The following is a 27,856-nucleotide window of genomic DNA, read 5'->3' as shown; positions in this document are numbered from 1 at the left end:
CATTTTTTCACATTCTCTTCAAATGAGCTATCTAAGCATCATTTGGCTTCGAATCAAAATATTGTCATTATTACCCTGCTCATTCCAAATTTTCCTCATAGTATCCAAAAGAATAGGGCAATGATCAGAAAAAGAATGACTCAGATGATTAACCTGATAATTAGGAAAAAGATTTACCCAGTTCAATGCAGCAACTCCACGGTCCAGATGTTCCCTTATATTTGTATCTAAGAATTTTCGTCGCTCCCATGTGAACCATCGCCCAACATAGCCTAAATCATTAAGTCTGCAATCCTCTAGTGACATTCGGAAAGCATTCATCTGACATTCTGATTTAAGACGACCACCTTTCTTTTCGAAAGAATTGGAAATCTCATTGAAATCTTCCAAAATGACCCAGGGGATGGATTGGTCATGGCTTAAGTTTATTAGTAATTCCTATGATCTATATCTATTCATTTCGTCCATATTACCATAAAAGCCCGTTAACCGCCAAACATCATCACATTCATTATCATGAATTTCAATGTCAATATGAAAAGAAGAAAAACTTCTAAGGCTAAACAAAGAATTACCTTTCCAACCCAATAATAGCCTCCCTTTTGACCCCACTGCTCCAATGTCAATCCCGTTCTCAAAACTGCACTTCAATCTGACCATTTCCATCTTTTTTGAACTTAATTTTATTTTCATAAGAAATAAAATTCAGGGATTAATGGCTCGCAGCTTGTTTTTAAACCTTTTGATGGTTCGTGGCCTCCCCAAACCACGAACGTTCCCGCTTAGTATTTTTATTGGGCCCGTTACAATTCTCTGCCATTTTTTTCCTTCCACAGTTATTATTGGGTTATTTTCCTCTTCCACAACCATTTCCCTAGGCCCATTTGCCAGTCCGTCAACATTCAAAGCACTATTTCCCAATTGCGTCCATTACTCTAGAATAACGTATTTTTATGTATTAATCATGTATTTATTCTGAGTATGATCCTGGTAATTTAAGCTATTTATGTTCTTTTATCTCATAATGACTAAATTTAAGGCAAAAGCAAAATTAAGGGCCAAAAGCGTGAATTTAGAGATAAAATGGGCCAATGTGTGACACAAGGAAAAGTTGGTGTCAAAAGTGCAAGCATGGAGGAAACAAGGGTTGAAATGCAAAAAGAAGAGATTTTTATTCTATCAGACTCTATTTTAATTATATTAGGATAGTTAATATTAAGATAATTATTAAGGATTATTTAATTTTAGGATTTAATTTTATTTATCTTTATTTATCTTCAATTAAATATATTTATCTTTTGGGAGTTTAAATAGGATTAGACTATTTCCCTTAGCACTATAAATAGGGGGTGAAGTGACTCAAAAAGATCCATATTTTTCTGTAAACGCTCTCTCCCAAAAACTCTAGGCTTTTGTTTTTCACATATTTCCTTTCAATAAAATCTCTATTTTTATTTTATTTATTTTCTTTTCCACCACAACCATGAGCCACTAAACCCATCTAGTCGAAGGTTGTTGATATTCCCCAAAAAGGGTTCTTAAGGCTTAGAATCCGTACTTAGCCTCCTCGCCGAGTATTCATCAATTTTTCGCACTACGGGGCTGACTCTTTCGTCCATGTCTCTTAAGAAGTAAGCTTTTCAACGTATGCAAAGGCGATCGCTTTGTATGTTTTGGGAATGTTGCACAGTCGGTTCGTTAGCTTACTGCGTCAGAGGTTAGCGAGCCCAAGAGACAAAATGGCGTAGGATTCACCATTGAGAATCGTTGATCTAGCATAAGACGAACCCATAGAAGCGATTATTGGCTAGAGTCAGGTTTCACTAAATTGTAAATCTAAATCCTTAGAGCTGGTGGTCGTAGGCGTCCTCTTTCACTATAACTAGCTTATTCGGTTTGGAAAGGATCATCTAAAAGCTGAGGATTAAACCCAAGGCGGAACGAGACAACTGGAAGCTGGAACCCCCATAAGAATTTCCTTTCCCTCAACTCTATTTTTAATTTATCGAATTTTTGATTCAATATTCAATATTCTTAATTCTGTTTTTATTTTATTTTTCATTTCCAGATCCAAACCTTTAATTCTGTTATTTTTTTATTTTATTTTTTTCAAGAACGCATGTTTTCTTGAGTAAGATTCTGCCTGGGATTTCATGGAACAAGATATTGTGCAAGTCCAGTCCATGAGGATTTGACCCTACTTCCTTTTTACTATTCTTTTTCATTATTTATTAGGGATATGATATTTTTAATGCTTTCAACAACTGCATCAATTATTATTTCCATTAATGAAATACTGTTGATTGGATCCTAATGGGATTAAATTGGGATTTGACATCTGTTTCCCAAAATCTCTCCCTATAATCCGTCCAGAATCAATCTCACAATTAAAGCAATTGCGTTGATTAGTACTTCCCATAATATCAGCACAACATTGCGACCTATCAACCTCACGCAACCACCTACTTACCACCGTATTCCGCTGTTGTGGCACCGCATGCAACGATAAATCTCATCCAAAACTAGTTTTTGATGGCTCAATTCTTAATCGGAATGGATAGTTCTCACCATGCCCCAATTTGCCACAAATGAAGCAAAACGAACTTAACTTCTCATATTTAAAATGAGCATAAATGGACACAGCTTTCCCCATTTTGATTTTTTTTTGCGCTTCAACGGAGCTGTTGCATCTAGACGAACACGAATGCGCATGTGTTGCTTGGCTCAAAAACGGAATGGAGGCATCATAGTCCAGAAACTTCCCCAAGAAATAACCAAATTGCTTAGCCATCGATTCAGACATCAGCCCTACAGGTAGATCATGAATTTAAATGCAGAACTCAGTAGAGTTTAACACCAAAACTGACGGGTTTTCTCCTGGTTGAATTCTTTGTAGTAATAACAAATGGCTATTGAAGAACCACGGTGTACCAGATATCACCCTTTGGATGTCAAGCTCATTGAAAAATTAAAGAGATATCGTTTGTTACCAAGGTCTGTTATGCAAATCCCTCTAATAGGATGCCAAAGATCGGCCATGATATTACGTAGAGAAGGAAAGTGAACGACACTATCTGTTAAACCTCGCCCCACTAGACAAAATTGAAATATTTGATCATTCACCACTATTTCTCCTTGGATCATCTCCTCCTCTTCATCCAATAAACTCTAATTAGCTAGCTCCTCATCCATAGTTTGCTCAAAGAAACCTCGAACCAAGAAAAAGCACTGAAGCGATAAGAAGAGAAAACATGTCAAAAGATAGACCTATCTTTTATGTTTTTTTATTTGTATAGCGTTGATAGTTATGATATGAATATGCATATGTGGTAACGGAGAGGAATATTTTAATCATGGTTGTTTGTATTGAAAAGAAAAAGAAAAATATCTAAATTTTAAATACTAAATAAATGTTGTAGTAAATAAATAAACGAAATTAATCAAAATACTGATTAAATTGAAACTCAAACAAAGTTTAAAACTCATATTGCAAAATAAATGAGGAAAAGGAACAAAAATATACAAATAAAATGAAAATAAATAGTAAAAATTTAAATATATAAAAACAATAATAAAAAGAAGAAATAACGAATAAATGACTAAATAAATAGATAAGATAAATATAGATAATATTAAATTTAAGTATTTAAAAAATTTAAAGGAATGATAAATGTATAAATAAACCAAGAAAACAAATATAAACAATATTGGATTTAAATATTTAATAGGTAAAAGGATAATGAACAAATAAATAAATATAACAAATATAAATAGTATTAAATTTAAGTATTTTAAAAATAAAGGATAATGAATAAATAAATATATAAATAATGAAATTAGTCAAACGAAGGATTGAATTGAAATCCAAACATAATTAATGGCATAAATCATAATAAATTAAAATAAAAAATCGAATAAGGGCCAAAATTGAATGTGCAATAATGAACGAGGACTAGATGAGATATTATTCCCCGTCTCCAAAACAACATCGTTTTTTTAAGGACTAAAATGAAATAAAAATAAATTATAGGGTACGAATAAAAAAACAAAAAGTGACTGAATTAAAGAACTAAAAAAAGTGGAAGGGCTAAATGCGTAAATAACCCATGCGCTAAGAAAACACGCGGATCCTAGCCTTCGGGTCTGGTTGAACGCGGGTCGCATCAACGACGATTTTTGGCATCTGTTAGCACTGGCCCAAAATGGTGCCGTTTCGTTGGGCCTATTTAACTCAGTTTTTTTTAAAAAAAATTATTTTTGCCTTCTCTTTAAAAAACACTGAAATCCTCCTTTTTTTTTCCCTCTGAAACGCAGCCCTGCTCCAATCGTTAGAGTCGTTGGTCTCTGCCGTGATGGCCGCCGGTCGCCAACGACGGCACCGCCGTCCACAGTGGTCGGCAAAATAATAAAGAAGCCTTTTTTGATCATTTTTTCCTCAGCCCCTTTTTAGAACCAAAATACCCAAAAAGCCCTTTCAAAATTCAGAAAAAACAAAGGGTACCCTTCGGTTCTGTCTTCAGAAATCGCAACGAAGGTAAAAACAAAACTTGTTTTTGAGTATATATGTATATATGTGCTCCCTAGGCATCAAGGGCTAGGGTTTTGATTCTGAAAATTTTGTTTATGTTGTGGGCTAGGGTTTTTGTTTGTTTTGGGCTTCCCTTTTTTTTTTTGCTTGTAAATTTAGACTAGACTTGTTACTTATTTTTATTTTTGTTTTGTTTGTTTTGGTTTTTTTGGTTGGGTCCGACAAATTTGGGCATTTACAATATCGATAGAAGTAAGTCAGTAAGTTAGAGAACACCCCAAGCATTCCTCCAAGCTTTTATCGATACATATGCAATTGTATCAATACTTGGGAGAAGTTCTACAGGTAGAAGTAAGTTAGAGAGCACGCCAAGCCATCCATCAGACTTCTACCGATACTTGGGGGGTCTTTTATCGATACAAGTAAGTCAATGCACATTTTAGTGTTCCCTTTCACTTTTTACCGATATAACTATCAATACAAGTCTGAACCTTTGAAATCCTCAAGCTTCTATCGATACAAGTGGTCTTCTATCGATACATCGGGCTCCAACAATCACATTTTTGAAGACTTCTACCGGCACAAATCCACTTGTACCGATACAAGTGGTTTGTAGTCTACAATTAATACTCAAACTAATTATAACAACAAATATAATTTACTCCCAATGTCTCCAAACAACCCAAGGTTGTTAGAAGGCAAAAGTACAAGTCAACAACTTCATATTGAGGACAAGAAACAAGTTTGTAAGTCAATCTCCCAAAAAATCCAATGTTTTCATTCATATTCTCTTTGTTTTTCATGCACACTTGGGCATCTATCTCTTCTATTCTTTTCAAGTGTTGCATTATCATTGAGTGAGTTTTATCATTGTAATACCTTCCTTTGAGAGGTGTCTTTAATCCTTGTTCTTATTTCTCATCTTTGTAAGGGTTTAGTTACCCAAAAACCTCAAGAAAGTGGCTTTAACTTGTTTAGTGAAAAGATAGTGTTTTGTAAAGGTTAAACCTTGTCCTTGAAATGTTCAAATCTAATGAATTTGAGAAATTCTTTGCTTAGTGGAGGTAAGTAATTGAGGTCAAACCACTATAAAGTCTTGAGTCTCCATGGTTTGCCATATTTTCTTAAAGTTTTTAAAACTCCAAGTCACCCTCTCTTGGTGATTATTGAGCACAACATTAAATTGTTATGCTTAAAATATAGTTTTAAAAAAGACACATATTAATAGCATTTATCAAAATAAATTTGTATATTTCAAATATAATAAGAGTTAATTATATTCATTTATTAAAGTAGGTAAAGATAATTACAAAATTACAAAAAAAAGAATATTAACAATTTTGACATTTAAAAAATTAATTTAGCAATATATGAAACAAATAACTTGTAAAAAATTATTGATAAAATTATTTAAATTATAATATATTAATATTAATATTCAAACCATGATGAATTTTGTATTATTTTAATATTGAATATTTTAAAATTAAATAATATTAATATAACCGATTTTAAATTAATTAAATATTTTTAAAATATTTTTAATTACATTTCCTTTTAGTTTATTAGTGGTTTTTGGAAAAAAATCTTTAAAAATTTTAAACAAAAACTAATTTATAAATAAATATTATAAATTTAATAGAAGCAATCTACTCGAGAATATAAATTAGTGTAAATTATAATAATTTCTAACATGACACATAACGAGAGGATTTTAAATTAAATAGAGATATGTATATTAATTAGTGGTATAATTTAGCATTATTTTAAGCTAAATGAAGACTAAATCAGTGAATCAGTGATTTGATAACTCATATGATTACCAAAATAGAAGACTTTTCATGTCAAAATCAAAGAAATTTGTAGACAAGTTGACGAAAGGGTCCAACAATGATTTGCTGGGGAGAAATTTTTAGGTAAACTACACTTTGCTTCATTATTTTTATTTTGATTATTCTAAATTTTCTTTTGTCAATTTAATTATTATTGCTTAGAAAATTGATCGAAATGATTAATGAATCGTTGATTGGACCTGCAAAAGAAAAAGAAAAAATTATTATTTTACTCCCTTTAAAAATTACAAAATTTTAATTAATATCATTACTATGCTCGCAAAGTTTTAATTTTTTCTGCTTAAAAGTAAAGGAAAAATAGCGATTGATCGTATCTCCGCCCTTAATGACGTTATCACCGCCTCCACTCATTCATCTTTTATTTGAACAAGAAAGCTTCGTTATGATTTCTGTTTAAAAAAAAAAAAAAAAGTAGAAGTAAAGCAAGGAAAACAAATAATTTGGGTGGCTTGGTGTGATGTTAAACTCAGTTATATATATACAGACTTTATTCATAGTATGTATATTTCTTTGTGTGTGTGTTTTGTTTTAGGTTTTTATTCTAGGAACACACACCTTGGAAGGGAGGCAAGGCATGGATTTCCAGCGGGGGGGAAAAAAAAAAGAGATATGGTTGTTTACCGGTGTTTTAGAAAGTGACCCCTCTTTTTTTTTTCATCATTTAATTTTGAAAATTCCCCCACCCCCCAAAAAGAAAAGGAAAAAAAAAAATGGAAACATGATAATAAAACTAAAACTGAGCATTCATTAGCACTCTGAAAATCATTAGAGTTTAAATTTTACTAATTATTATACTTTTTGATTGATAATTTTAGAAGTAGAAGGAGAACCCCAGACCAGGTCATGGTACCGAAATCCAAACCCAAGTCAACGGTGGAAGAAGAGAAAGGTATTGAACCGATGATGATGTTTTGGAGGGCATAAACAATGACAAAGTTTTCTTGTTCGGGTGAAAGATAACGGAGTGGAGGTGGTGATGATGATATACAAGGTGGAGCTACTTTTCCTCCTCAAGTATAGCAATTATGCTAATTGAAATTTTGTAATTCTTTTTTGTAGGTGTAGTTAACTCTCTCTTAAAATTTTAACGGATGAGAGATAATTATGGTCAATTTTTCTAATAACAATGACTAATTAAGATTACCTCCGATTAAGTTTACTTTTTATTAATTGGTAAGGACTAAAAGTCAAACGAAATGATGCACCAAACGACATTAAAATTGTAATAGGAGAATGATAGAAATATTTTCATTGATTCATGGATTGCAGTATTTCAACGGGTTTAGCAAGTCAAAAAAGGAAAAAAAAAGAGACCCACAATTTCTGGAAAGAAAAACTGAAACAAAGCTAGAATTCTACTGAAAACTTAATTTAAGCTAGTTACATTTATAAAAAAGTAAACCATCTATTAATTCAATTATTAATGACTTGTTAACTTGGCATGATTAAATGATAATAAATTAATTGAACAAGCCATTAATGAGTGGATTTTTTATTATTATTTATAAAATTTAATCATTGTATTAAAATAGTTTCTCATAATTGTCTGGTCCAATGACAAGAATATTAGGTTATAGGTACAAAAACTTAGGTTAAATCTCATTTCTCTCCCAATTATAAAAACATAACAAAATAATTAACATAAATTTAGCTGTATGAGATTTGAGTTGGGTGGAGGTAAGTGACAGTCTGATCTGTTAAATAATAATAAACCTGCCAAATATTTTCACCCCAAATCCGGTGATTCGATGGGTTACCATAATATAGCCCACTTAAATGATAGATTATAATCCTAAAATAAGATTATATATCCAATGAAAGTTCACCCCCCAAAGACAGTCTAACATGAGGATCCAACAAAAAACAGTCAAATTTGGCTTATTACACACTCAAAACCCCTTATATCCTCCTCTTCTATGGAAACACCACAAACTACAAAACTTAAGTTTCCCACAAGGTTGTTTATGTTCAACTTCAATTCTTTTTCACAGTGGCCGACTTGATGATATCCACGAACTCAGGCTGATTGAGAAAAAGTCAAGTTAAGAATAGTTGTGCACAATCTGAAGAAAAGGCATCAAATAAATGAATACCAGTGGCAGAAGCAAAGAAAGACAGTTACTAACCTTCAGAGAAGCTCCACCAACCAAAAAGCCATCCACATCTGGCTGTCCAGCCAATTCCTTGCAGTTTGCTCCATTTACAGAACCTACATTTAATTTGCATTGGATGCAAAATCAGATTCAATCCGGTTTAGCCAAAAAAAAAAAAAAAGGTTTAACCCGAGAATTGAAAGGTCATGGAGAACCAAGCAAAGGTTTCTAAATTTTTTAGAATGATACTATGAAATAGCAAAATCCAACAGGAATGGTGAAATACTATTTAGAAGATAGGATCGATGCAAGTAGGGTTATTTTTATTTTTTTTATAGTTATAACACATTTACATGCTAACACAGGCTATGCTATATTTCCTTAAAACCACCTGAATAAGATCAATAGTTTAGGCAATAAAGATAAATACCTCCATATATAATTCTAACTGATGCAGCAATGTCAGCACCAACATTTTGATTAAGCCATTTCCTCAATTCACAATGGACCTGGAACAAACAATCACATGTTTGTATGAAAAATAAAAGAGCGTATGGTTTCTCTATAGGAACAAATTAAAAAGCAATGGTTTAGATGCAAAGAAAAGTTGGATAGATTGTGCTAAACCGTTATATAACAGCGCTTGGCATTTATGGAAGGACCAAACTATTAAAACAAGTGAAAAGCAAAAGTGAAGGACCCTTTTAAATGATATATGCATAAAAACTCAAACTTACTTCCTGAGCCTGAGCAGGAGTTGCAACTTTCCCAGTACCAATGGCCCACACAGGTTCATAAGCCAAAACAACATTATCCCAATTTGTTACTTTATCTGCAAACGAGCAATAGAGGTTTAAAAAGATATATCTAGAAAGAAGAAATAAAAGAAGTCTAATGCAACGTATATAGTTAAATAAATACCTATAGAGACCACAATCATAAACTTCAACCAGGCAAGCTATTAGACCTACGGCTATAACATATATCTGAAAAACAAATAATTGCTTTGATCTTTATATTCTAAAAGCAAGTACCAGCAATTGCTTTAGTCTGTGCAGCAACGACAGCCATGGTAGAGCCTGATTCTCGCTGTTCAACAGTCTCTCCAATGCAAGCAATCACTTTCAAGCCTTGAGAAAGCGCATACGCTACTTTATCTCCAACAAACTGCAAAGACAAGCATTTAAAGTTCACAAAGGGGAATGAAATATAGCAAAGAATAAAAAAATAAAAAAAAAAACTATCTGATTCTTTGGGTGACTGAAAACCAAGACTGGAAATCCGTTAAGTAGATTACAAAATAACAGGAACCTAATCGTATTACTTACCTCATTGGACTCATTCAAGAGAGCCCTTCTCTCCGAGTGACCAATAATAACCCAAGGAATGCCTAGATTAACAAGCATCTCCGCACTGCTTGAAGAGAACATGAAGTTAACTGCTGATACGATGCAAAAATCTAGAAAGCCTTCTAAACAACAATATTACATATAGCCTGCCATAGAAATGATCTATAAAGCGGATAACAGACAAAATGCATACCTAACTTCTCCGGTAAAAGCACCACCCTTGCGAACCCAGCAGTTCTGAGCGGCAACATGAAAATCGGACCGCAACAGACTTTTGACAAGGGTAAGGAACACAAATGGAGGGCTCACAACAACCTCTGCCACAACATAAATCTTAACTTTATAAACATTCGAAGTTAATTTAAAAGTTTCAATAGTTATCAAAATTGAAGTAAATTTTAGACCCAAAAAGAGGAAAAAAAAAGAACACTAACCCACAACATCATGAGAAGGAACTTCAGCTTCATTCAATGTTGTAACAATCTTCTTAACCTCCTCAGTTGTCCCATTCTGCAACAAACCCACTTCCCTTTATTTACATATGCAGTAATGAAAATAGAACTACGGATCAGATCTCAAAAACCTAAGGGAGCTGTTTAAATTACCAATCAACTAAGCTTTGGTACAAAGATCAAATGAGACGCGACAACGTTTTTCAATATCGAATATTAATGCAAAACATGGATTCAGTGGATGTTAAAGAGAGTATGAGATCAAATTTTGACTTAAAAAGAAAAAAAATAAATTTATTGAGAAACAGAAGAAGAAACATACACATTTCCAGTTGCCGCCGACGAAGAATTTCCGAGCCATGAAGTTTTGTGTTTGGGGGTTGGTTTTGTTTTTTTTGTTTTTGGGATTATTTGCGATGAAAACGAGGATTAATTAACTGCTCTTGGGCTACTCCCAACGTTTACCCTTTTTGCAGTTTAGTCCTTACCATTTAATTAACCTAATTCGGCCCAAATTAACTAAACCCGGTTTGCTAACCTTAAACATCAAGTTATTTCATATTTCTCCATTCTTATTCCTTCATTAGTTTCTCAGGTAGAACCCTTAAACCTCCCAGGAACACCATGATCCGAATCGCCAAAAACCCCAAACCTCTAAGAATTCTGACTCACCAACTCCTCCAACGTTGCACCGTCAGTGGAACCGCCAAAGGCAAATCCAAGCTCAAAGCTGGCCAACCTTTAAAACGCTCCAAAATCTCCACTAAAAAAAGGCAAAGGCGGCGCTCCTCTCGACGATTCCCTCCCCAAAGGCGGCCGAATCCCCGACGAGAAGCAAAAACTCTACGAACAATGCCTCAATGCACCCACGCCGGCCCGTCACCTCTCACCGAAAGAGCGAGCCCGCGAAGCCGAACGGGAAAAATTGGGATTAATAAGCAAGGAGCGGCAACGGGAAATGGAGATTTTGAAGAAGGGAGGAAGAAAAGCAATGGGAGTCCCTGACGAGCCTATGGTTATGGGAACTCCGGGGCTGGATTTGGTTACATTGGGCCTTGTCGATGCTGATAAGATACCCAAATATGAGCTGACGGTGGAGGATGGCCAAAGATTGGCCAAGGAGTATAGTCGGGTTTTGATGAGGAAGCATAGGGCAAGGCAGGCTGCTGAGACTAATTTGTTGAGAATGAAAAAAGAGGCAATTGAAGCGTTGCCGGGGAAACTTAGGGAGGCGGCTATGATACCAGATTTGACCCCATTTCCGGCAAATCGATTGATGGCGTCTTTGACTCCACCTATTGAAGGGTATATTGAGAAGGTTAAGGAAGCGGCTAAGAAAAGTTCCACCAAGCAGAAGCTTAGGCGAAGGCGAGGTGGAAGGTATTTTAACCTTTTTCTTAATTGGGTTATTGATAAATGGTGTAATGCTATTTTTTTCTTATTAAAAATTCAACTTGAAGTGAATGTATATTGAACTCTTCTTTTCTTTTGGGGGGTGGGGAATTAGAACTTAAAATCCAAATATGAGTGAGTGAGTGAGTGAGTGAGTGAGTGAGTGAGTGAGTTTTGATGCTTTGATTATATCAGTTATGCAACACTTTCAATCTTACTCAAACTCATAACGTGCTTTTTTGGTGGCACTATCATTCACTAATCTCTGGACTTGAAATTGATTCATTGAAGGTAGAACCATAGGATAGAATTCATATGCCTTTCACGACGACTACATAGTTTTGTTTAAAACATAGGTTTTGACTGTGTTGGATACTCAATTACAACAATATTTGTGATCAAGTTTTGTTATAAATAAATTGTTTATTGCTGTGGCTGAGTTCCAATTGGTGGTCACGTTTGCCATTTGGTATGTTCAAGTTTTTGTTGTATTGGCACCTTCTTGTTCAATCTGACTTCCAATTTGTGATATATTCTAATGTCACATACATATAAAATTAAATCAATTGGTTGTATTCTTAATTTATTTTTTCAAAAATTTTAGAGGTATTTCCAATAATTACAACACACCTAACATAACTTTTTCCCCTCATCTGAACTCACCACCTTTGTTTTTGACACCCAAGAAGTTTGGGCGTGGAAGACTTTGCCATATGGTGGCTTTTGTTGGAACACACTTTAAACTTCTAAAAGCAAATCATGCAGGAAAAGGGTCCATATATTTGTATACATGATGGAAGTGTCACAATGCAATTGCAAAGCTTGAAAACAAGTTTATGAAGAGAATAAAATAATTGGGGGGGGGGGGGTTGGGCGGTTGTGGAGCTCATTCATCCAACTAAAATATTCAACTCCTTGAACACAAAATACAACAGACTCAACAATCTGTTTTCATTCCTTCTTCTTAGAATCTTTGAGTTGCCCCCTCTTTCGAATGCCAAGACAAAAGCACAAATGCCATGCATCAACCACACTCTCTGGCAGTGAATAAGCCAAGCCCCAGAGGATGGAATGGGGACAGTAGGGCGTGCAACTGCATTGCTGCACGAGCATACCCGTCTGTTGATGGAACAAAGAAAGACGGTCTTTTGATTGATGCTGTCTTTGTTGCCACATATAATGCAACCTGCATTAGGAAACCCATTGATCGATCAGAGAATGTCAATGAATAGAGTCTAGCTGCTCTCAATATTAAGTTACCCAGATGATTGGCCATTAAGGTACAACCTTCTGTAAGCTATAGCTTTTGCCAACCAACCTAAAGACATCAAATTCATAGAGGTTGAACTTTTATCATGTGATCATACGAATGGATAGACTTCCTACCCCATTCAACAATAACCCTCCCTCCCTATTTTTGTCAATATAACACAGTGTAACCTTAGTTGCCGATACTGAGGGTAACTACATCAAAGTTTCCCAAAGTTAAGTCATAAGAATCATCAGAAATGCACAGTTCTGGTGGCATGTTCCACTCTTGAAACTCATCTAAAAGTATAATCAGTAGAGATTAGGGCAAAACAAGAGGTAGGAATCAGGGAAAATTGAGTGAATGAAAAAAAAAAAGACTTGAGAACCACTCGGGGCCTGAAGTGTCTTAAAACTAATGTGAAAATTGATGACCTATAGATGACGATGTTTTTTGTAATTCAGTAGCATGAGCGAAAGATGGTGTTATTCCTGGAATTAAACTAATGTCATTAAAACGAGAGAGAGAGAGAGAGAGAGAGAGAGAAAATAAAACGTTGTTGAATCAGCTTTCTTGTTCACCATCTTATACTACAAGCAAACTTGCTTAATATGCTCGTAATAACATGTTATACTAAAAGAGTAAAAGTGATTGAAAGAGTTGCAGGGTCCAAAACAGTAATTGTTTCTTTTCCCCTAAAAGAAATTAGCTAATATAAACAATTTAATATGCCGGGGTTCTTAAATAGCATAATTTATTGGCCATAGTAAGTTCAATAAGCATATCACATTCACATTTCAGGTGAATGTGACGAACAGAAACTGAGAAGCCAAAAATGGCAGAGAAAGAAGGGAAGGAAGAGAGATTCTAGAGAGAAGAAGGAAGAAGAATCAACAGAAAAGAGAGAGAATAATTCCTCAACAATTTTTATTAACCACTCAATGACCTCAGCCAAAAGCAGAACAGCATATATATAAGGGAAGATAACAGCAAAAAGAAAATTGTTGGATGAAACGCTCTGTATCATCGAGTCTTCTGCGTGCCATATCACTAAAGCAAAACGATTTCAAAACACATCGTTTTGCTTGGTATTCATTTTGGCTCGTACCAGTGAAGTAGATAAAATATGATGCCTTTTGAAACAAGAAAACAAGAAAATTATATGTAGCTAATTTCTGATAACTTAGCAGGACACACAGACTGCTTAAACGGCCTATATAGATTCCTTGTGGAGAACTTTGTTTTAGAATCACTATATGTTAACAAATCAGGTTGTTTGTAGGTAGAATATTGAACTGTAATTTACATATAATGGTAATTCTATAGCGTCATCGTTCAATTAAATAAGGTGGTGGAACACTTCCAGTAATCAGATTTCGAAATAGTAAAAAAAAAAATCACAGCCGAGCTATTTAGACAAATCCAAAAATGGCATAAGGATAAAATATGTTGAAGTTCCATGAAAAAAAGCCTTACTCTAGCATCTAGAACTCCCGGAATCAAAGTAGTAAATCATATAGACATATATTAGCAAACATTACCTGACACTGAACATCAATCCCACTGTTCTTGTATTCAATATAAAGGCACCTAGAGAATTGATCAATATACCTGAAACATCTATTCTAGCTATAGATATTAAGAATGTCCATCGCTTCACTCTGCTCCTCCAACAATCCTTCACTCGCATACTTACTTAAAAGCTCCATCTTCTTCCTTTCCACAATCATTCTCTCAATCTCCTTATCATCAGGCAAGGGTACGTGCACGAAAAATTCCCTCTCCTTGTCCTTCCTCTCTTTCTCCTCCCTCTCCCTCATCTCCTCTACCACCACATCCTCCTCTTCCTCAAACAAAACCTCTCTTGAAGTAGCCCCACTCTAACCACCTAATTCGCCCTTCTCCTTGCTTCTCTCCTAATTTCCTCCACTCTCCGCCACTCCTTCTCGGCTTCAGTCCTCATCTTCACCTCTGTTGGCCCCTTCACTATAGCTAAAACTTCATCCCTATACCCATAATAACTCGCATCAATAATCTTATAAATATCATTTGTTGTTCTCCTCTTTCGCAACTCTGGCTGCTTCTCAAACAACTTCTTAACTCTTGGCAACTTTTTCGCGGCTTTGAAATACCGATACCCAGGGCCACGTCCGCTAGGGTTCGGAACATCCACTATGTTCCCTTCTAAATTCGTCATTTTAGGGGCGTGTTTGGCCTAATTCGGTCCGTCGAGTTCAACCATACGTAATTTCCAATGCAACTTCTCTCGTATAAGCTTATTGATCTCGTCGTTAATGTCTCAAAGTCGATGTTCCTCGAGGCCATCGTTCTGAATCTCGGTGACCTTGTGGCTGATCTCTCGCATGATTTGTTGATCCCATTTTTCAGCCACGGCAAGGTCGCGACACTTGGAGGCAAGAAAAGGGCGGCGTTCTTTGGGTTTCTTTTTTTCCTCCGCTTTTAGGGTTATGAATCAATTTAGCATCGACTGGGCTTTCTATTCGTTTCGAGTCATATTGTAATTAAGGGCTTTTAAAGGCCAAAAATCCAATTGTTGCTACCAACTTGGTTCACAAAAGAGGCAAAATATTCGATGAAAGATTTGTTATGAAATAAGTATGGTATTTATAGAGTTGAGTCCTGAAAATCTTAGGATATCCTATTCGATTTAGGAAAGATGTTTTTTGCACATAAAATAGTCCTAGATACTTTATATTTATATTTCCTAATTTGAGTCTGACTCTATCTTTCACAGGTGTTGTTAGGTGTTAGAAACTCTTTCTCATAAATTTTTATGTAAATCCATCAACATTCCCGATAGGAACTTGTCATGAGTTAAAAAGCTAGCATGAAGAAATTAGTTAACTCTTTTAAATGAAACGAGGAGTTTTAGGGAATTAATTAAACGGTGCATTCTAGTTATAATAGAAATACCACGACGTCATTTTCTTGTTAGTTTTCTTCTTTAAAATGTATGAGATGCATGGTAAAGTAGTTATCTGAATATTAAAGAAAAACTCAGAATTCTCTCATTTTCTCTGTTCTTTCTCTTCTCTTCTTCATTTTTCTTTACTTAAAATTTCAGAGTGTAATAAGGGTATCAGAGCTTTTATGATCCCTACAATGGCTGGGACGGTGTGTCCACTCGATTGCAGAAAGAGGTCGGAAGTATGCAACATGAAATTTTAAAAATCTAAGAAGAGATAGCTCACTTGGAGACTAAAATGGAGACTCGGCTATAGGAATTCAAAGATGAGTTTCGGGGAGACTTGCAAGCCTTGTTAGGTCAGTACTTTAGACCGCCTCCGAAAGGATTTCTAGCAAACAGCGCAACGGATAAAGTGAAAGGGGTTTTAGGAGCTCCTCTAGGGTTTTTGCCTAAGGACATTGAGTTACCACATGCTCAGACGGAACCATTTGTTGCGGATACGAGTAGTGTGCACTTAAGAAATCAATCATATGTGGCGGGAGCTTTTATAAAGATCAGTAGACTAGAGTGTCCCAAGTTTGATGGCACCGACTTTCGGGGATGGTAGACCAAACTGGAGTAATATTTTTAGGCAGAAGGAACACTAGATTCTAGCAAGGTCTGTATAGTGATGTTGAACCTAGAGGGCCGAGCTTTGGAATGGCACCATTTTTACTCCAGCGAAATGGTGGCTTGCAAATGTTATCTTGGCCAACTTACATGAAGAACCTCCAAGACCGTTTTAGATTTGGGCAGTTTGGAAATCTGGTGAGGGAGCTGGTAAACCTGAAGCAGCAATGTATTATTGAGCAGTATCAAGATATGTTTGTAGGTCTATTGAATCAATTGTATCTTCCTGAGTCTTATGCCCTTAGTATTTTTCTTAGTAACTTAGAGGCTGAAATCAGTCATTACCTGGATTTGTTTGAACCCTCTACCTTGATGGAAGTATTTCAGCTAGCTAGGAAAATTGAAGTACTCATTTCTTATTCAGCAAAGGGGCCTACAACATCAGGGGTTAGTTCACCTAGAATTTTACCTAATTCTTCTGTCATTTTGAGATATTCCTCCTCTCCCACAAGGGCTGTCTCGATTTCACAATCTGTTAATAATGTATCAACCAACAAACCGAGGTCTAAAATTATATCACTAGTATTGATGGTCGAGAGAAAATATAAGGGCCTTTATTTTTGGTGTGGGGCCAAATACCATGCGGGCACAAATGCATGAAATCTCAATTGTATCAATTCTTGCTGGAACCTTTCTCTGATAGCGAGGCAGAGGATTTTCAAGAGTGCTCCGAAAAACTAGAGGAGAGTGGTACGAAAGAAGAGGCCCCCAAGTCTTCTATGATCTCGTTACATGCCCTTACTGGTCTACAAGGGCATAATACCATAAGAGTGGCTGCTCGGGTAGGGTCATGTTGGGCTATTATCTTAGTAGATTCAAGGAGCACCCATAATTTTATTGATGCAAGACTGGTCAATAGATTATCATTACCAGTGATGAACCAAGAGCAATTGAAGGTCTCGGTAGCAAATGGAAGTTGTTTGTTCACTAGAGGAATGTGCAAAGGGGTCGCGTGGAAGGTACAAAATCACAAGTTTGAGACAGACTTTATGGTCTTACCATTGAAGGGCTGTGACATAGTGTTGGGGGTATAATGGTTATTAGCACTAGGGATATTATATGGAACTTTAGTTCCTTGACTATGCAGTTCAAAATAAAGAGGAAATCATGTGTTATCCAAGGCATTGTTCCTGGTTCATTAGCAGCGAGAAGTAGTGAGCTGAATCTAAAGTGTTTTGTGGCTATGTGATAGTCATTGGGGCCTTATATAGTAGTGCTTAGTTCACCTGAACAAGTGACACTCTCAACCAAGAGAGTCAATGATCCTAGTAATCAACTTCACGAGTTGTTGATAGAATTTGATGACATCTTTCAGGTTCCAAGAGGCCTATCACCACATAGAATACAAGATCACAGAATCCCTTTGAAGGATGAAGGGGCAGTGGTCAAGATACGACCCTATAGATATCCATCTATCCAAAAGAATGAAATGGAAAAGCTCATCCAGGAAATGCTTCAAGCTGGAATAATTCGAGACAGCACTAGTTCTTTTGCCTCTCCTATAGTAGTGGTCAAGAAGAAAGATGAGAATTGGAGGTTGTGTGTGGACTATAGGCAATTAAACCAGCATACGATTAAGGATAAGTTCCCTATTCCTGTAATTGAGGAGTTGCTGGATGAGTTAGGGGAAGCTAAAGTATTTTCTAAACTTGGTTTGAGGTCTGGATATCATCAAATTCGCATCTAGGAACCCAATGTGCACAAAATCGCATTCCAGACACATGAGGGGCATTATGAGTTTCTTGTGATGCCCTTTGGCCTCACTAATGCCCCATCTAGTTTTCAGGCTCTCATAAACTTGATCTTCAAGCCGTTGTTGCGAAAATTTGTGTTAGTATTCTTTGATTCTTTGATGACATACTTGTGTATTCAACATCGTAGTCAGCGCATTTGCAACATTTAGGGTCAGTCATTCTCATTTTAAGAGAACAACAACTATATTTGGGACATGTATTACACGCGGAAACTATTTCTATGGATAATACTAAGATTGACTGCATATCATCATAGCCAACTCTTCGATCAACTAAAGAGCTGCGCAGCTTTCTTGGTCTCTCTGGCTATTACAGGAGATTTATAAGAAACCATGGAGTCATTGCCAGACCTCTGACAGAATTATTGAAAAAGAATGGTTGGGTTGGCCAGAACAGGAGCCTTGAGTACAACATTCATCCTGGTGCTCCTTAACTTTCAGTTGGAGTTCACAATAGATACGAATGCAAGCGATTTTGGAATTGGAGCGGTATTACAACAACAAGGGAGACCGGTGGCTTTTTTAAGCAAGATTCTTGGTGTGTGCCATCAAGCTTTATCAATTTATAAGAAAGAGATGCTGGCGGTTTTACTGGTTGTGAGAAAATGGCATACATATTTGGTAGGGTGGCATTTCAAAATCTAAACAGATCATTAGAGTTTGCGGTTCTTGTCAGATAAAGTGGCTGTTACTCTATTCCAACAGCGTTGGGTAGCTAAGATGTTGGGCTACGATTTTAAGGTGTCCTACAGAAGAGGGATTAAGAACAATGTGGCTAATGCTCTCTCTCGTCAACTACAACTTGAGCATTGTCAATACTATCAACTTTTGACTAGTTCGGCCATCTCGAGCCTCTTGGAGCGAGTGCAACAATCTTATGTACTTGATGATAAATTATAAAAAGTTATTCAAGATATTCTAGAACTCCAACCTCATGACCAAAAGTACTCATGGGACAGTCGGTTTTTGTTCAGAAAAGGGAAAATTGTGGTAGGAAAGGTTCCTTAGCTGATGCATGAATTGTTCTTCCATTTTTATGCTAGTGCTATTAGAGGTCATTCAGGTGTCCATGTTACCAGGAAGCGATTATCTAGTTTACTATATTAGAAGGGCATCACCATTGATATTAAGAAACGGATTCGAGAATGTGTAGTCTGCCAAAAATGCAAAAGCGAGACAGTAGATTCTCCTGGTCTCTTACAGCCATTACCAATACCTGACTGATCTTGGTTTGTGATCAGCTTGGACTTCATTGAAGGATTACTAGCTTCAAGTAGAAAGAACTCCATTTTAGTCGTGGTAGACTATCTGACTAAATACGGTCACTTCTTAGCTTTGCCTCACCTAGACACAGCTAAAGATGTGGTTCATGAGTACTTGACTCTTGTTTATAAACTTCATGGCATGCCTGATTCAATCATATCGGATAGAGACAAAATCTTTGTTAGTAGCTTTTGGCAGGAGCTATTTCGACAGGCTGGTACTAGACTTCTGTTATCAACAGCCTATCACCCTTAAACGGATGGCCAAACTAAGGTCCTGAACTGATGCCTTAAAAACTATCTGCGGTGCATGACTGAGAAATGCTTGCGCATTGGTTTCAATGGTTACCACTTGCTGAGTGGTGGTATAATTCATCGTTCCACTCGTCAATTCAGCTCACCCCATATAAGGCTTTGTATGGCCAGCCTCCACCTACACATATGCCTTATTTTACTGGAGCTTCCTCTGTGGCAGTAGTGGATAGAAGTCTACAAGCTAGGGAAGCAACAAGAAAGTTACTACAGTTCTGTCTAAAGAATGCTCAGATTCGTTGAAGCATTTTGCTGACAAGCATCGTTCAAAAAAAAGTTTCCAAATCAGTGATTTGGTCTACTTGATGCTGCAACCTTATAGGCAGTAGTCGATTAGGAAAGTCTTCAATCAAAAATTATTTCCAAAATACTATGGACATTTCCTTGTGATCCAGAAGGTGGGGGAAGTGGCTTACACTCTTTAGCTTCCACAAGATTCTCATATTCACCCAACGTTCCACGTTTCCCAGCTGAAGAAGCATGTTGGATCGGCACCGAATCAAGTTCACTTACCACTAGTGGATGCTCATGGTGCTTTACAAAAAAAACACCAGTTCGCATTATAGACAAACAGATAGTCAAGAAAGGGAATCAGGCTATTATTGAAGTGTTAGTCGAATGGGCTGGTTCTTTTCCTGAAGAAGCAACATGGGAGTCTCTTGCTGTGATTCAATCCAAATTTCCTCATTTTCATCCTTGAGGTCAATGATGTTGTTTTGGGAGGGAGTATTGTTATGAGTTAAAAAGCTAGCAGGAAGAAATTAGTCAACTCTTTTAAATAAAACGGTGCGTTCTAGTTATAACAGAAATACCACCACATCATTTTTTTGTTAGTTTTCTTCTTTAAAATGTATGAGATGCATGGTAAAGCAGTTATCTGAATATTGAAGAAAAACTCAGAATTCTCTCATTTTCTCTATTCTTTGTCTTCTCTTCCTCATTTTTCTTTACTTAAAATTTCGAAGTGTATCAGAACTAATCTCTTGATGAAGCTATAAAACCGACCTTCGCACTAAATGTGGGTATAACAATCTAATTAAATAACCTTTAGTGGCTGTTAAGAAAAGAGTCGACGAAAGGGAAAGAAAAACAGAGAGGAGAAGAAAACGAGAGAGGAAGAAGAAAAACAAAAGCCGAAGCTCACCATTACAATTTCTTTTTGGTTTGTTAGGCACTCATATCTAAGACCATAAAATGCACCGTTTCACTCATACAGACCCCTTACTTATCACTAAACTCAACATTTTATTAATGGCATAAAGGTAAATAATGTTAATTTGCTAAAATGAACTGTATCATTAACGCCCCATTTTTTTAGCCCATATCAGAATCAAAACTAAAACCCTAAAAAGAAAAGCAATTAAAACCTGATAAACCCATGTATTATAAGGGAGCTACAAGTCCCTCTACTAAAAACGTAGCAATTAAATCTCTGGATTCTTAAAATGTAAGCAAATTGGTAAAATCTTTAATATTTTAAACAGAAATCATACTAATGGATGATGTGACAGATGATTTTTCGTACCTAAAGGATGAAATTAGCTAATGTAAACAGTTTAATATCCCAAGGTTCTTAAATAGCATAATTTATTGACTATAATAAGTTCAATAAGCAAATCAAATTTGTCAACATTTCAGCTGAAGTAGATAAAATAATACGCCTTTTGAAACAAGAAACCAAGATAATTATATGTAGCTAGTTTCTGATAACTTAGCAGGACAAACGGCCTATACAGATTCCTTGTAGAAAACTTTGTCTCAGAATCACTATATGTTAGCAAATTAGGTTGTTTGTAGGTAGAATATTGAACTGTAATTTACATATAATGGTATTTCTATAGTCATTCTTCAATTATTGATTACTCAATCTAACAAATAAGGTGGTGGAACACTTCTTGTAATCATATTTTGAAATAGTAATAATAATAAAAAGCATAGTGAAGCTATTTAGACAAATCCAACAATGGCATAAGGATAAAAGATGTTCAGCTTCCATGAAAAAAAATCCTTATCATTCTTCTCTTTCTCCTACTTCCCTCTTCCTCCTCTCCTCCTCCATCACATCCTCTTCTTCCTCAAACAAAACCTTTCTCGCAGCACCCCTACGCTAACCACCTCATTCACCTCTCTCCTAATCTCTTCCACTCTCCGCCACTCCTCCTCGGCTTCAGTTCTCATCTTCGCCTCTGTTGGCCCTTCCACTCTAGCTAAAATTCCATCCTCTTTATCCCTATACCCATAATAACTCGCATTAGTACTCATATAAATATCATATCTATTTCTCCTCTTTCGCAACTCTGACGGCTTCTCAAACAACTCCCTAACTCCTGACAACTTCGTTATAGCTCTAAAATACCGATACCTAAGGCCACGTCCGCTAGGGTTCGGGACATCCATTATGTTCCTTTTTAAATCTGTCATTTAAGAGGCGTGTTTGGCGTAATTCGGGCCGCCAAGTTCAACGATACGTCGTTCCCAATGTGACTTCTCTTGTATAAGCTTATTGATCTCGTCGTTAAGGTCATGGAGTCGATATTCCCCAAGGCCTTCGTTCTAAATCTCGACAACCTTGTGGTCGATCTCTGGCATGATTTGTTAAAGCCATTTGTTAGCCTTGGTGAGGTCGCAACATTTGGATGCAAGGAAAGGGCGACACTCTTTAGGCTTCTTTTTTTCTCTACCTTTAGAGCTATGAATCAATTTAGCATCGACTGGGCTTTCTCTTCTTTTCAAGCCATATTGCAATTGGGGGGTTTTTAAAGGCCAAAAATCCAATTCCAATTAAACTCTGAAACTATTCATGGGTTTACAAATTACATCGTAGAACTTGAAAATCATAATAGTCTGGTATACTTAAAGCAATTTCTTAACCACTCACACTGAAAAACATGATAGTTAACATGCTTATGATGAATCCCAGATTGCTCACCAAAAACTGAAAATTAAACAAGTTTAGTTTTGCATTTATCTTTGCTAGTAGATGGTTTAGTTGGTTTGCAACATACACAAACACACAGGTTACTTAAACAAACAAAACTTATATAATTCACACGTGGAAACAACCTAGCTTTCTAGACAATCAAACATAACAAGATAGAGACTTACCCTGGTTTCTACGAACTTGGTTCAGAACAGAAAAGAGATTTCTCATGGAATAAAGGTCGTATTTATAGACTTAAGAGTCCTAGAAATCTTAGGATACTCTACTCGACTTAGGAAAGACATTTCTTGCACGTAAAGTATTCCTAGATACTTCATATCTCTATTTCTTAATTTGAGTTTGACTCTATCTTTGACAGGTGTTGTTAGGTGTTAGAAACTCTTTCTCGTATATTTTTGTGTAAATCCATTTGGTATGATGTAATGTTTAGGCAAAGCATTCCTGATAAGAACTAATCTCTTGATGAAGCCATAAACTCGACCTTGGCACTAAATGTGGGTATAACAATCAAACTAAATAACCTTTAGCAGTGAAATTATTAAAAAAAATCAAAATTTAATTATAACACATTTAGCAATTAAAAAATAAATATGATTTAGTTTTTAAAATTATTTGCTCTTTGAAAAAAAAACTAATCCACTGAAATATTTTTTCCTTTTATCTATAAAATAAAATTTCTCCCATTCGCATGAAATAATTTATCTTATTTTTAAAGGTAATTTTTTCTTTAAAAATTATTATTATCTAGCACCATTATTTTTTAAAATTATTATTTTCACTAATTATAGTATATAGTATGTATCGCATGTATTTATTTTGTCCATATACTTTATCCATATTGTCATAAACCCGTTTCATTAAATAAAAGAATTATCAAATATAAGTTTTTTAGTAACCCATTAAAACAATTAAATAAAATTTAATATTTTTTCATTTAATTTTACACATGTTTTAAAAACTAAATGCTAAAAGTTTTTTAATAAAAAATTAGAAAATAATAAATAGATAAAAAAACTCTTATAAGTTAAAATAAATTTTCTTTCAATTTATTTTCTTTTAATTTATTTCAATTTACTTGATAGTCTGTTGGCTGGTGAAGATATTTCATTAGTTGTTTTAGCCAAGTACTTTCTTGTGTCGTTGATACCATCGATCAATATTCCACTTCGGTGCTTGATAATGCCACTGTTGGTTGTCTTTTGCTACACCATGATATTTCTCATGATCCAAGGCTGAAGATGTACCCAGTTGTCGATCGTCGCGTATCATAGTCTCCAGCATTGTCGGCGTTACAATATCCAACCACTAAACATTCGTTTTTTTTTCTTGTATAAAATACCAAAATTAATGGTGCCTTTAACATACCTCAAGATGTATCGTACTGCATCGAGATGAGGTTTCTTAGGATTGCTCATGTATTAAATAGCCACTCCTACTGAATAAGTTATGTCTAGTCGACTTAGAGTGAGATAGATAAGACTTCCAACCTGCTGTCGATACATGGTTACATCTTTTAAATATTTTTCTTCATCTGCTCATAATTTTATATTAGAATCCATGAGAGTGAAGATAGGCTTGTAGTCAAGCATCCCATACCTCTATAGAAGATCTTTTGCATATTTCTGCGGTCCCAAAAATAATCTTTCCTTCATGCGCTCTCTTTCAAGTCCAAGAAAGTGTTTGATTTCTTCTAGTTCCTTCATATGAAATCTTATAGAAAGATTTTCCTTTGTTTGCTTGATTTTCTTACAATAATCTCCTGTGATGATTAAGTCATCCACATATACTAGCACTATGACTAGTTTTCTTTGATTTGCTTTAAAAAATAAACTAGAATCTGAAGGAGCAACTGTAGAACCACTTTGTATTAAGAACTTACTAATCTTCTTGTACCATGTTCTTGGAGCTTGGTTCAAGCCGTAGAATGCCTTCTTTAGTTTGTAAACATACTCGGAATGGATCTTATTCTCGAAACCTCTTGGTTGCTCCATGTAGATGTCATTTTCAAGTTCTCTATGTAAGAAAGCATTCTTAACATCCATTTGCCACAACTTCCAAGACTTTCTAGTGGCCAATGCTAGTAATACTTGAACAGTCGTGATATATGCCACCGAGCTAAATGTTTCTTCATAATCTAGCCCATATTTTTGAGAGAAACACCGAGTAACAAGTTGAGCCTTATACCTTTCAACTGAGCCATTTGGTCGGGTCTTTACCTTACAAACCCATTTACAAGATATTGGCTTTATATCTTATGGCTTTGGCACTAAGTCCCATGTTTGATTTTCTTTTGGTGCCTTAATCTCTTATTCTATAGCTTTCTGCCACTCAAGAATTTATGCTGCTTCTTCATAAGTATATGGCTCAATAGGTATAGACTTATCTACAAGGGCAGTGTTGGCATACCTTGGGTTAGGCTGCCTTGCGGTTGTTAATCTTCGTAATTCGTTTGTAGGCTTATTGACTTCTGCTTGTCTTGGACAAAGCTCCTCAGATGTAGGTTGATGTATGCTGGTCTTCTATGGACTCTTGTCCTTGGACGGTGAGCTTTTTCTTTTTTTCATTTAAATATGATGCTTGTTCTTTACCTTCTTCTTTATTTTCTTCTGGAACTTCTTTCTAAGCCATGAGATTCAAGAAGCTCGATCTTTTGAGGTGACCACTATGAAGGAACTTCATCAAACACCACATTTCTTGAAGTGTGGCACTTGCCTGTGATTGGGTCATAACATCTCCAACCTGTTCGTGCATCATCATAATCGGCGAAGATACACCGAATTGCCTTCTTGTCAAATTTTCTCCTTAAATGATTTGGCACAAAAACATATCATACTCAACCAAATACCTTGAAATGGTTGATAATTGGCTTGATCTTCCACAGTACTCATACAGTAAAACGACTCCCAACTTAGCTTGTGGTAGCCTATTAATCACATAGGCTGTCGTTCTTATACACTATCTCAAAATCTTCCTGGTACATTCTTAGCATGAAGCATTCTTCGACAAGTTTCAGCAAGGTGACGATTCTTGCACTCTACCATTCCATTTTGTTATGGAGTATTGGGGCAAGTTAATTGTCGTCTGATGTTGTGCTTTTCAATATTGATAGTGAACTTAGTAGATATATTCTCTCTCATTATCAGTATGTAGGCACTAAGTTTTCTTTTTGAGTTCATTCTCTATCTTCTTGTTAAACTCCTTGAACTTCATAAAAGTCTCTGACTTTTTCTTTATAAAGTAAATCCACACATATCTTGAGAAGTCATCAATAAATGTCACCATATACTTCATACCTCCAAGTGATGATTGCTTCACTAAGCCAAAGACATATGAGTGTATGAGCTTTAGTGGTGTCTTGGACTGATGCTCTGACTCCTTGAATGGCAATTGGTGAGCCTTGCCAAATTGACATCTAGCATATACTATATCTGCTCAGATGTCTACTTGAGGAAGTCCTCTTAATATGTCATTCTTTATCATTTCATTCAGCTTGTTGTATCTTACATGTCTATGACGCTCATGCCAAAGATCAACTGTCTCATTCTTTCGGGTCTTATCCACATATGCTGACTTTGTAGATAACACATAAATTGACTCTGTTCTTCTTCCTTTCATAATAGGATTGTCAATGACCTTCACTTTTCAAAATACAGTTACATCTTCAGGCCCAAATAGCACATAATTCTTTGCTGTTGCTAGTTGAGGTATTGACAACAAATTTTTCATCAAGCTAGGGACAAGATAGACCTTTTCGAGTTGGAGCTGTTGAGAGCCATACCTTGGAAGTGTTGTCTTCCCAATATGAGAAATGGAAAACTTTGAATTGTTGGCTATCAACACCATTTTCCTTCCTTTGTACTTAGCCATGTCTTGTAACTTATTCTCATAATTGGTCATATGATTAGAGCACCCAGAATCGACGATCCAATCCTCTTTATAGTCTATCTTTGAATCTATGGTTGCTACAAGAGTTTATTCCTCCATGTCTTTAACTTTTTTTGATCCACTTTAACAGAAAATCCAACTTCTGTATCCTATTATTCCTTATGGATGGATGCTTTCAGTGTGACCTCTTTTTTCTTCTTTTTTTGTGGTGGCCATATTTCCATAGAAAGTTCACCTCTTGGGGAATTTGTACTCTCGAACAAAATGGCATTTTTTGCTACAATTGAAACATTCACCATCTTATCTTTTATCGTTCTTCCCATGTTGTTGGTGATAATCTTCTATCCCATGTTTAGCTAATTCTAAAGTGTTACTTCTTTCTTTTGGATGAAGCTTGCCTCCTTGTTTCCACATTTTCTTCTTCATTCATTATTCTTGAGACGTGCCCTTCTTGTTGTTGTTGAATAATCCCTCATATTCGTCTTTTATAGTTATTCCACTTATATGTTTAGCTAATGCCTCCTGATTAGCCAACATATTTTCCAACTCCACCAAGGATGGTTGAGTAGGTCATCCCTTTATAGCGGTCATAAACCTATTATACTCAGGATCTTATGCCATGGATGGCAATTCTCTTCATCCTTGTCTCACTCAACTTCTCTTCCGGTGCAAGTTGAGATGTCTTATGATAAATATATTTCAACTTGGTGAAATACTGAGAAATGGTTAAGTTTCCTTTTGAGACCTACGAGCTCATTTTTTTGGAACTAGAGGCATACTTCATTCTTCTTCAAAAATAATTTTGCCAAAGTTTCCCAGGCTGCCTTCGGTGTCTTATCATCACGAATATGCTCCAATAGGTCCTCATCGATTGTGGTATTTAATACAAATAAAGCCTTTCCAACCTTGACGTTCCATTTTCTCAATGCTTCAACATTTTCCTTTGATGGAGGAGTTGTGTCAATGTCGATGACTATTTCCCACAAATTCTAACATTGTAGGTATGACTCTATGCAAGTCTGCCAATAGCCATAGTTGTGGTTATTGAGCTTCTTAATTCCACTACTCGCGCTCGCAAGATTTGCCATGGTGACTGACACTTGTCGTTAAGTAAACTTGGTCCCCGACCAATAAGCATCATAGTCTCTGACTTCACACCAGTAGAGACTCCCCTTAGTGCCTTTATACC

At 35.7% G+C, this 27,856-nt stretch overlaps 1 protein-coding gene and 3 pseudogenes across 1 annotated transcript; 1 reads left to right on the top strand and 3 right to left on the bottom strand.

Moving 5' to 3' along the window:
• Window positions 1–8,048: 8,048 nt before the first annotated feature.
• LOC105788818 (triosephosphate isomerase, cytosolic) lies at window positions 8,049–10,820 on the bottom strand. Its single transcript, XM_012615867.2, has 9 exons — window positions 10,598–10,820; window positions 10,258–10,333; window positions 10,017–10,140; window positions 9,803–9,887; window positions 9,509–9,641; window positions 9,212–9,306; window positions 8,905–8,983; window positions 8,508–8,590; window positions 8,049–8,403 (listed from the first exon to the last, which is right to left on the bottom strand). The coding sequence occupies exons 1-9, from the start codon at window positions 10,634–10,636 to the stop codon at window positions 8,356–8,358; spliced, it is 762 nt and encodes a 253-aa protein (XP_012471321.1). The 5' UTR covers window positions 10,637–10,820; the 3' UTR covers window positions 8,049–8,355.
• Window positions 10,821–10,822: 2 nt separating this feature from the next.
• On the top strand, window positions 10,823–12,139 carry LOC105788819 (uncharacterized; annotated as a pseudogene).
• Window positions 12,140–12,537: 398 nt separating this feature from the next.
• Window positions 12,538–15,431, bottom strand: LOC105788821 (uncharacterized; annotated as a pseudogene).
• A 6,421-nt stretch (window positions 15,432–21,852) lies between these two features.
• LOC105788820 (uncharacterized) lies at window positions 21,853–22,579 on the bottom strand (annotated as a pseudogene).
• Between the last annotated feature and the right edge of the window lie 5,277 nt (window positions 22,580–27,856).

This window comes from Gossypium raimondii, chromosome 2 (genome assembly GCF_025698545.1).
Source record: "Gossypium raimondii isolate GPD5lz chromosome 2, ASM2569854v1, whole genome shotgun sequence".
In the NCBI taxonomy this organism is placed as follows: domain Eukaryota; kingdom Viridiplantae; phylum Streptophyta; class Magnoliopsida; order Malvales; family Malvaceae; genus Gossypium; species Gossypium raimondii.
The sequence above is the reverse complement of the archived record's forward strand: the minus strand, read 5'-3'. Positions and strand labels throughout refer to the sequence as shown.

Bases quoted from the DNA above. Each gene is read 5' to 3' on its own strand.
- LOC105788818 (XM_012615867.2), bottom strand. From the start codon at position 10,636: ATGGCTCGGAAATTCTTCGTCGGCGGCAACTGGAAATGT. The intron at 10,334-10,597 runs GTATGTTTCTTC...GGTTTGTTGCAG, and splicing joins TCGGCGGCAACTGGAAATGT to AATGGGACAACTGAGGAGGT. The intron at 9,888-10,016 runs GTATGCATTTTG...CTCTTCAAGCAG, and splicing joins GCTTTTACCGGAGAAGTTAG to TGCGGAGATGCTTGTTAATC.